The sequence below is a fragment of the Agelaius phoeniceus genome, chromosome 2, assembly GCF_051311805.1.
Source record: "Agelaius phoeniceus isolate bAgePho1 chromosome 2, bAgePho1.hap1, whole genome shotgun sequence".
NCBI classification, from domain to species: Eukaryota; Metazoa; Chordata; class Aves; order Passeriformes; family Icteridae; genus Agelaius; species Agelaius phoeniceus.
In genome coordinates, this window is record NC_135266.1 from 115,671,236 (window position 1) to 115,682,348 (window position 11,113).

At 40.0% G+C, this 11,113-nt stretch overlaps 1 protein-coding gene across 1 annotated transcript in view; it reads right to left on the reverse strand.

Moving 5' to 3' along the window:
* The window catches only part of ZNF654 (zinc finger protein 654), a 29,881-nt gene extending 18,876 nt beyond the window's left edge, over nucleotides 1-11,005 (reverse strand). The window contains exons 1-2 of the mRNA XM_054653358.2: nucleotides 10,855-11,005; nucleotides 2,074-2,219 (exon numbers count right to left, since the gene is read on the reverse strand). Coding sequence (XP_054509333.2) covers nucleotides 2,074-2,219; nucleotides 10,855-10,986 — 278 coding nt within the window. The 5' untranslated portion in view covers nucleotides 10,987-11,005. The remainder of the gene's footprint in view (nucleotides 1-2,073; nucleotides 2,220-10,854) is intronic.
* Between the last annotated feature and the right edge of the window lie 108 nt (nucleotides 11,006-11,113).

Genomic DNA, 11,113 nt, shown 5'->3' on the forward strand with positions numbered 1-11,113 from the left:
GGGCAGCAGACAAGAACTGAGCGACTCTCAGAGGAACAGGCAGGACTTCAAAAATATTGTACAAATTAAAGGCATTTTTTTCTCCTCAGTAACATTTTCATTAAACATGTGCATTAAATAAGTCTTAATATTCACAGACAAAATTAAGTTTTCTATAGGAAAAATGGAAAAGTACCATAAAATTAGATTTCCAACAGATTCTGCTCAAGTATTTTTTCTAACCAATGATTAACTCTGCCAAAAACAGGCTTAGAGAAATAGATACCAACTTATTATGTTCAGTGACAGAATTTCTCTCAAGGCTAAGCCTGAGAATCTCAATTCAAATATGCAATGAAAAAACAATCCCTACCCAAATAAGTATGTGATTCTGAAAAGAACATGAGCTCATTTGATGTTAAACAAAATTTTGCAGCATACTTGACTCTCAGCAAAGGTCAGCCATGAGTCACATCATGATCTGGCAAGCAACCAAACTGGAACTTAAATAATAAGACAAAACTAATTAGAGCAAGATGCATGCTTGCATTTAAACTTGTTTTGAGTGACTTAAAAAGAGGAAGATCTTGCTAAAAAAATCTGGTAATCAATAGTGAACAAGTGTAAACTACAATTTTCTGCTTTATCAATGCACTTACTCACAGTCTAATATAGGAAACCTTCAAAATATTTTTATTTCCTCATCACCAGTCTCCAGTTAAAATTACTACAGTCAGTTCCAACTTTGTTTATATTGATCACATCACTGCTTTAGCATCAGAAGATTGCCTCAAAACACCAGTGTGGCACCATTATAAAACCCCCTGATATTAATGCAGATGATGCTTCATTTGATATGAATAGCAAGCTTATTAAGTATAGGAAATAAACCAGTTGCTCCTGTTCACAGTTTATTGCCTGGTTACCAAGGAAATCTTACTCAAGGATGACAATACAGTCAGGCAGAGTTTTACTGTCCAAGAACTAAGACCTAATATACAGTGAATTTTCAAAAGAGATTTGAGGAAGGTTGCCCAGGTAACTGCAGCTACTAAGCCCTGGGATCCCTTTATATCATATCACATGCAAAACTGTGCCAGCCAGGCAGAAGAATAAATAATCTGACATCCTAGAATGGAAGCAAATCTCATGGAGTAAACCCAGTCTCAAAAAACAAAACAGACAAGCATGACAGCAACTCGGTGACCACTTTACTTCTCGATTATCAGAATGGATCCATCCAAAAAAAACGTGAATTTCCACCTTGTTACCTCCCAAGTTTTGCTATTTAAAGGTACATATAAACATAGTTTGAACTCTGTAGGCTTTTTCCTTAAAACTAGTGAAAAAACCCACTGCAACAGATGTCACTATGTTTTGATGTAACTTTGAAAATTGTGGTCTTATGATGCCATAAATAGTCCTCTGTCAAGCAGTTTCACACACACAAAACAGGAAATGTCCACAGTGAGACTTCACCAGCATTTAAAGACAGCATTTATTTTTTCTTACGTACTTATTACTCTGACACTTCCAGTCTTCATGTGGGAAAATAACCATCGCATCAAGAAAATTAAAATTAGAGCAAAATTTATGAAACATTCTGTAATTCTTGAAGCTGAATGTGACTTTGGGTCAGTTAACTGCATGACAAGTAATTCTCAGAAGCATTTTGATGACTCAAATATAAAAATCCATACAATTTCAAAGTAATTGACTTCTTTCTTAAGACATTTATCTTAAGAAGTACTCAGCTTATTACATCACTAGAAGTACAAAAGTAAAAATTTGAGATAAATTATTTAAAATTATCTACTGGCAAAAGTTGGTCTTCAAATACTCCAAAATAAGGTTATGATGATCATTTATTTTTTAGATTATTCATTTTGCCAGACATCCCTTATGACAAAACACTGTCATAGCCAACTTGAATATTTAACAAGGATACAAAAAAGACGAAAACAAATTCTACTAAGCAATTCTTGGTTCTGTGTAGCTACACCACCTGCAAAACCCCTCTGAGGAGCTCAGAGGATCTGAAACCCTTTTGCTGTGCTATTGTCAAAGAAGGAATAACAAAAAAGAAGTACTCACAAAGCAAGGCTACTCAGTACATACTGTACGTGCTCACATTCGGCTGGGAAGGACACACAGGCAGATGTGAAGCAGCACAGCGCCGTCTGTAGCACCTGCAGCTGAGGCAGAGGCACCTGCCACCTCCCAGCATAGTCTTCAACAACCTAGGCAAAACCATGCAAATACACATTATTATCCAAGACATTCTCCTTGGTCAGAAAGAAGAAGCAGTGTACACCTGCTTCAGCTTCCCACCTTCTCCCTCAGGAACAGTTTGTAACCTAAAAAATGTGACTGTTTTCTGGTTTATGACCTAGATCATGAAAGGAATATCACAAGGGACCTTCAACTTCTCTTTTCAGAGGAGAAGACAGGAAATACTTTCTTCTTTTGCTGTGCCACAGATATTGCACTCTGTATTTAAACACAAGCTTTTATTTTGCAAAGGGATGCAAATTAGAGAGTCTGTAACAACATCCAGACGTTCTAGTCTAAAAACTTTCCAAGAGGGGAAAGAGTAACCTGCACTCTTCCAGCCTTTATGTCAGCAGGCACAAACATTCCAGTCCCTCTTCCTTATCTGATCAAATGAGTAAATTTGGCTTTATTTAGACCTAGGATGGATCTAAGGCAACAGCAGCTGAGATGGACCCATACTTGTATGTAGATTCTATGTTTTCCAAACTTATTTTAAAACTGTTAGCTTAATGCAGCAAATATCTAGGTTGACTGAAGAAGAATTACCAGACTTGTAGATAAATACTCTTCCTCTTAAGAAGACTAAATATTTTTAAGATGGTCCTGCCTCACAGACCTACGAAGAGTTCCCTGAAATAGTTTTAGCCAAGTCCCTTTTATAGAAAACCACAAAAGCCTTAGAAAAACAAAGCAGACAGAAACAAAAAACATCCTTTACAAGTGTGAGCCTCCAAAAGGTCAAACAAAGGTGGAAATAAAGCATCACTTCCCACCAGGATGTTTCACAATGCTTGCACCTGACGGGCACAGTTCATAAATTATTTCAAGCAACGAAACAACACTTTGTGTCCTACTGTACATCCCTCACTTCACTTCCAGCACTCATCTGAACCCACTGTAAGCTCAGTTAGGAATTACTGGGCAGGGAACAGCCTCTCCCCCAAAAAAGCCATCAGTCCCAGTCTGCACCAATTCCTTTGCCACACAAACACCAGAGCCAGCAGAGAAATGAACACAGCAGCAACACCACCTTGGCCTGGCAGTTGGTCTGCAGCTCAAATGCACCAAAACACATTCACAGCAACAGTCCCCCCCCATCCCAAACTGCTCAGGAAAAACAGGAATAGCAAACTTTTCCTGAATGCAGATAACCTGAAACCATGAATTCATCAGCCACAGGAAAAAAGAAATCTAACTGGTCAATTCTCAGAAGACTTGCAACAATCAGGAAAAGATGGGATGTGGGGAATGTGTGTGGACAAAAAGCTAAACTAAATATAAAATAATAAATTCCAAACCACACTTCACACACATTCTATACAGAAGGAGGGGTAGGGAATAATGTGTACTTCAATGTCTCTTTTTCAGTAATCTCATGGAATAACTTTTTCAGTAATATAAACCAAGCTCTATTTTTTGTACAGAATACTCAAGATGCCATGCTTTGAAAGAGGACTGCAAAGCAGAAAATAAGTAGAAGTTTATCAGCACATTTTGAACAGGCACACCAATTGCACTACAGTGAAGTCAACAAAAAAAAAAACACAAAACAAACATAACATAGTCAATGCACAGTGGCCTTGTTCAATACACCAGAGAGAAAACCAGAAGGGAAGCAACCTTTTTTATGTGACTTTCTGCAACAGGTGCTTTCAAAGTCTCTGTGTGCAATTTTTAATATCCTTAAAGCATCACCCCCCAGTCTGTGTGTACCTGCCATTGCCAATAACCATGAAGGGACTGGGCCTTTTTGCTTTCCCTCTCTCATTCAGAGCAGATCAAGATACTGAAAGGAGGCTGAAGCACCTTCCTGACACCAAACCCCCCACTCAGCTCCATCTTTCTCCTACACCAACACACTGCTTCCCTTCCTTTAATAGGTTTTCGTAACTTAGAGGAAAATCTAAGACTCAGATGTGTCCACTTAAAAAAATCAAGACCAGACTCATCAAAAATTTCTGAGCACACAGCTAAGACAGCTAACCCCCAAAATAACCACGTAATAAGTAAAAACCTGGCCTATAGCAGTGAAACAATAGCTTTTCTTGGAATATTATGTTTTAACTGATTAATTATACACATATATTAGAAATGATTAAATATGCACATATAAAATTATGTTATAACTGATTAATTCTATACATATATTTTAAGTGATTAAATATGCACATATAAAGTTATTTGGCTGTATTTCAAAGACTTAAGAGAAACAGAATTGCAAATAATTAGATTTGCAAATACATAGGACACGAACCCCAAATGTTTTATGCAGTGCTAGGCAGGAAGTTGCCACAGCTTTTCCTATTCCTCCACACAAGAAAATAAAGAAACTACATATACCACCAATTTTAAAAGTTTATCATTACTAGAATTTCAAACAAAGTTACTCCCATAGCTTCTTCTAAGATTTAACAGTAAAGTCACCACAGGATTAAATGCACAACAATTCTGTGAGTTTTTCTCTTTATAGTTTTCAGACACAGAAAACTTTTTGGCAAATATAATGGTTGTCATTAATTATAATAAACATATGTAAGGGTTGTCACATGAGAGGACAAACCCAAAAGGGGCAAGCTTAGAAAAACCAAAGTTTCCTGAAAATTAAAATCCTTAATTAAAAGCACCCACCACAGTTGCCTGATCAGCAGAAATACCAGAGCAGCTCAGATACCAAAGTTCAGTTCTAGAACCTGAGTAATACTACATTTACTCTTCCTGGAAACATTACAAGAAATCACCACAGCTTTTTAACTGTCTTTTGAACCTGCTCAGTGGATGAAGAGCATTTTGTTTTGTTTCCAAATACAAACAAGCCAACCATGTCCTTATAAATAAGGATTTTACTATACAAATAGAGAGTAGGACAAGCCTTATGATTTTAGGGTAATATGAAATATTACTTGACATGTAAAAGTTGAAAATGCCTTTACACTAAAATATATAAGCAACGCCTTTACTGCAATTCACATGTGAATATTATATAAGGAGTAACCAAACATAATCACACTTCTGGCAAAAGAAAACACATCACCCAGCAACAGCATGATGCATCCTATGAGACAAGTTTCTACCCTTAAAGCTAAATGCTTTCCCTCTTCTCTTAATCACCAAAATCTCATCCATCTCCTCAGCCTGCTTCAGGCAAGAACAATTCCCAAGTTTGGCTACCATATGTCCACCACATTTAGCCCAGCCAAAAAGTCACGTATGTTTATAGTCTGTCACTTGCACAACAGTGAAAACTAGACATTAATTCTAGAAAAGCAGCTTGGGCTGATTGGAGCAGTGCTTTATCGCTGAGAGATAAATGTACATACTTCAAAAGGAGAAAGATTCCTCTTCATCTTTTGATTAGCACCTCACCCCCCAAATGAAAAAGTCAACTAATGAAAGGAATTGTTTTGCTCACTTATGAAAGGGAGAACTGCCAATCTTGTGAACACACAAATGCTCACATCCACATCACAGGTAACCAGTAAAAATCAGTTTATTAGGTGTATCGGTGAAGAAGCACAATTCTTTTCCTCATCTAAACAAAAGGACAAAACTTCTAGATTTTTGCATTAGCTCCTGCACCACGTGTACCTTCTCTAACTTGAACAAGCCCACGTAGCAAAGCCGTCAGACTGAAGCATCACTCACTGGAGATCCTCCCTTTAGGAATAAAAACCTGCAACTCCTTTCTAAGTTATAATCCTGATAAATTTTTTCGAAGGAAAAATAACAAGCTTATTTCCACGCAAAAGCTATACTTAATGAAAACGCATTAAAACCTGGAGAAGTAGCAATACCTAGAAGTTTGAAAGTATCAAAGAGGAAAGTTTCAGAGAAGTAAAAAGATGTTACAAAGATCAAGAAAAGTGTACAATGTTTTGCACAAATGTACAAATGTTTCTTTTGGAAAAGAGTAACTCCTTAATCCTACTTGTAAAACAGGGAGATCATTTCCCAGGGTAAAGCTGAAAGGACAGCAGGCACAAAAGCTGATGAGAATCACCCTGAGTATGTGAATAAGAAAAGATTTTATGATGTTAATGACAAGAGCACTGAAGACTGGAAGCCTGGAGGAGTCAATCTTCAGATAAAGAGCTTGCAAATCAACTGCTATTGTGAATTCCCATAGACTGAATGAGGAGTCAAGAGCACTTCACCCACCAGAGCCCAGCTTTGCATGACAGACCCTTATCAGCCTTCCCATCAAGTGTCAGAGAAAGGAGTGACACCACCTAACCCAGGCCAAGGACACCCTTCTGCACACACTGGTAAATCCTCACCACAACTGGAAACTCCCCTCGGCATCCAACTTGGCAGTAAAAACCACGTGGATTTCCTTTTAAACATTAATTCACTTGAATCTCAAGCTGCACAACACTAAACTACCAACAACTAAACTGAGCACACTGGTTTCCACCACTCCCACATGTAAAAAACACCACAACAGTAAATTTTAAATTTAAATAGTTTCAAGTAGTTATGGTACTCTCTAGAATTTAGTTAATGAAATGTACGATAGGCCCTTTGTAAGCTACAATGTAACAAGCAGTATCAACATTCAAAAACATGAGGAAGTAAAATATTACTTAGAACAGTGGTCTTAAAATTTGAGCCATTAACAAGGAAAAAGCATATTTGTTCAGGAAGGTACAAAAACCCCAAAACATCAACACCACAAATTATTACATGAGCAAATAAGTGGTGCAAAATTACAGATTGTGTTTTTCAGAGACATAAGCTTCAAGGATGTTGAAGAAATCACTTGTCACTGCTAGCATTCATGTGAGCAAGACTTTAGTAGCTGAGCCTTAAAATGGTGTATGAAGATCAAATATGGATCCAAATGGCCCAAAATTTGATAATAAAAGTCTGGCAGAACCTAAAGGTTTGGGGAGGTTTTCTTTGCACTTGTTTTGGTTCTGTTTTTTAATATAAAAACAAATTAACCACTGCTGATCCAAACTCCAGAGTAAGAGACAAAAGCAAATACTTTGAAATTTAGGCAGAAAAAATGTGAAACGACATTAACCCCCAAGTCAGAAGAACAAGCATCTAAAGTTGTATATTTTTTTACTTCCATCACCACAAAGCAAGATGAACAACAGTTGAGTCACACACCCCTCCCTGCTTTTTTTTTGCCTGCTAAAATAAATCCAGGAAACACTATCTTCTCTGGTGTGTTACTATATTTTACTACTTAACTTTTTTTACAAGCCCAAGAATTGTTTTTCCACCAATTAATGTAAGCAAAGGAGGTAATCTTTCTTTCAGGAGTGGGATCATGCTGGAAGGCTGTAAGCTGATGCCATAGGAAGAACAGATCAAGGAGTGTTTACCCCTCACAGCATTACCTTGTTACTTGAGATGAACTCACCTGGCATTTATTCCAGTCAGTACCAACAACATAAAATAACATCGAGTCCAGTTATGCAGCCCTGAGGACAACTGCAGAAATGCTGCAAGCAACTTGGAGTATTTTGATAGTAAAGTTATGAGAAAATATCCAAAAATATCAAAAAAAAACAATTAATTTCTTTTTCTAGTTAATAAAACTGTACCCACTTCCATTGCAATGAAGAAAGCTACACCCATTTCCCAGCTCACCATTAAAGTTTGTTTTTAAGCCATATAAAATTGGAAATTCATCCATGTAATTATAAAAGTAGTCCCCTTAACCCTCATACCAAAAAAGTCCCCATCTATTCTGTTTTTATTGCCCTTCATCATTTGTTTTTCTGTCTCACAGGAACACCTCAATGGCTACAGTTCCTGAGAAACCTCCTGAAAAAATTTTAAATTCTGCATACAAACGCAAGCTGAAACTCTTCCAAACGTTTAGGCTGAGGGAGTCTCTTCTAGGTACCACCTTTCAAATGTCTTTAACTTACAAAGTAGTTACAGATGCGTTGTTCTTTTGCCTGCCAAAGCTGGGAACAGCAGATTTGCTTTCCCAACATCCAAGTGGGCCTGGAACTCCACAAATAAGAAGAAAAGCCACATCAGCAAATTGTAGAAAGTAACACAGAAACAGCTGGTGAGATGCATAAGCTGGGCACTTGACTCATCTTCCAACTGTCTTTTTTCCCTTCCAGCCACAAAAAGCTTGATTTCTGCTTTGCCCATATCATCAATCTCAAATAACATTCCAAGAAAAAATTTTATTCCATTTTGCCTTGAAAGATTCAGGCTGTAACGACTCTCTATGACCACAAACACCTACAAGACCCAGATTCCACAACTACAAATGGGCTTCAAGACGCCACATTCCATCTGCATCTTGGATCACTAAATTGTGATTATCCATAAATTTATGGAAAATGCTCTCATAATCCTGACACCTCATCTTTTTCAAACTGGCACTTAATCAATTCAAAACTCAAGTTGAATTACAATACTCCAGGCCTCAAGAGAACTGAATCTGGCTGTTTACTGCAGGTTTTTTACCTTTCTAACATCACTTAAGGATAAAAGATGTGCACACCAATGCATTTCAAGCTCTAAGCCACTCTCTTAAAGCTAAGTAGGATGTTCTGGGTACAGAAAACATATCTACAGACTAAAAAAGGCTTTCTTTACAGCTTGCTTCATTTATCCTGTAGTTCTTATTGAGACATGCTCAGTCTTTAGCTTAACTACAAGCAATCTAAACAGAATTATTTTCAGGTGACAGCAAGCTCCAGCACCATGTCTGAAGCACACCCAAGTGTGATAGGTTGTTATTCTGAAAATAACAATGTTTCTTTTGGGGAGTCCAAACTCACTGCACCATCACTAAGCAACTATTTCTACAACTGCTGTTCCACTTAGGGCACAAACCCAGGAGCACAGGAGGCAAACTAGGACCTTCAGAAGGGCCAAATGAGTATAAAGACAAGCAAAACTGTGTTAGCAGTGCAAAATGGAGTGAGGTGGGAAGGCTCAGTCTGCACAGCAGCCAAACACATCCTCCAGGAGATCTGGATAGAAAAGTACAAATATATATTACGTGTATAGTTACACATTGTCAATCCCAGGAGGAAAAATGAGCTCATGTGGAGCACATACAACTTCATTTGTTGTCAATCCATGAATGTCACACAGCTACAGCCTTTTCACACCAGCACACCCCTTAGGATCTTGTGTTTGTGCAGTTAAATCAGCAGAAAACCCCATTACCAAAAAACATGTTTAAACAAAACACTGATTACCTTGAGCACATGACTGCTGTTCACACCAGGCCAAATTTACACAAAACACACACACAAAAAAAAAGAAACCCTAGGGACAAACTGTTAATATATTAACTTACTCTCATCAGGATTATTTAAAGTATGCATTGCTGAAAAGAAAGTTTAAGAGAAAAGGAGCAGAGCCCTTTACATACTCAGAACATTGGCTGCTTTTCTGGAGAGTTCATCAACTCAGAGTAGGGGAGAGGGTTTGGCAATCTCCCTACACACACATGCAAAAAAATCTGCATAAGTCAACACGAGATATATAACAAAAAACACTTGTGATACAACTATTTCACAGGAAAACTCTTCCTCTGCTGTTGTCCTCTTCCGTTTCCTACTAACGCATACTTTGCCCTGGAATTGGCATTAGTACATGAAGCAATCACCTTGTCTGGACTTCCTCCACACAATGAATTCAACATTGAGAGAGAAAACATTAAGATAAAACCCCCAGAGTTGAGCAAAAGTAAATGTCTTTCCAACCAGCCAACATGATCAAATATGGTTGTCATTCCTTACAGTTGTAGAAAATGCCAGACTTCCAAAAATATTTGCTTCTCCTTTTACTGTCTCTGCAATTCTTGAGAGATTATAAAACAGAACAAAATATGAAAGGATGAACAGCACCAAAAAGCAACTCATGGGCTTAGTGAGCAGAATGCCCCCCGAGATTATTGTAAGCACATATAACAGTAAGTAATATTTCAGACAGGGTGTTTCACTGAACGATGAAACAGGAACAAAGTGACAACATGGCATCACGCGTTTGTAGATGGCAGAAGACAACTGCAGAGGTGAGATAAGTCAAAGAGTTGATAAAACGAAGCAGTTCTATATAAAAAAACCTCTGGGGTGTGTTTTGAGCAGCAGCAAGTGGCATGGCTGGAATACACCAAAGGTAACTAATGCTCCATCCACACCTGCTGATGAAAGCAACCAGGAGAAACAACCTGTTGGTGCTTGTCACTTTGCAAGGCACACCTAAAGGGCTTGCGAGGAGCACAAGAATCCCGAGCCCGCATCGACAAAACGCTGCTTTTCAAAAGACAAAACCCTAAAAATCATAAAACACCCTGGACTAATCGTCAGCGAGACGAGAACTGTTCCCGAGGCCCTTCTCGCCTCTCGGCCACGCAGACGAGGCCAGCCGGGATCGTCCTGCCCGCAGCACCACGCGTGTCCCCGCAGCCGCCCCCGGCTCTTCCTACCCGCTCCCGCTCCGGGACTCGCCTCGCCTTCCTTCCCTGCCCCCCGGGAGCCTCCGTGCCCGCCCGGCCCGGCCTCACTCCCCCGGGCCGCGCCCCGCACCCGCTCCTCGGCCCGGCAGCGTGAGGGCCCGGCCCGGCTCCCTCAGCGCTGCCCCCGGCGCTGCCCCCCGCGCCGCGGCGCTCACCTGGCAGAAGCGGCGGCAGTAGTACTGGCTGCGGAGCAGAGCGGGCAGCCCGGCCGGGAGCCCCGGCGCCGCCAGCGCCTCCAGCTCCTCGCTGAGCCGCTCCGACTCCTGGTCGCTCTCGTCTTCCGCCATGGCGGCCCCGCCGCCCCGCGCGTACCGAGCGCCCCCGCCCCGCCCCGCCGCGCCGGAAGAACCGCCCCCGCCGCGCCGCCAGGCGTCCGGCCACGCCCCCGCCGCGCCGCACTTCCATTGGTCCGCC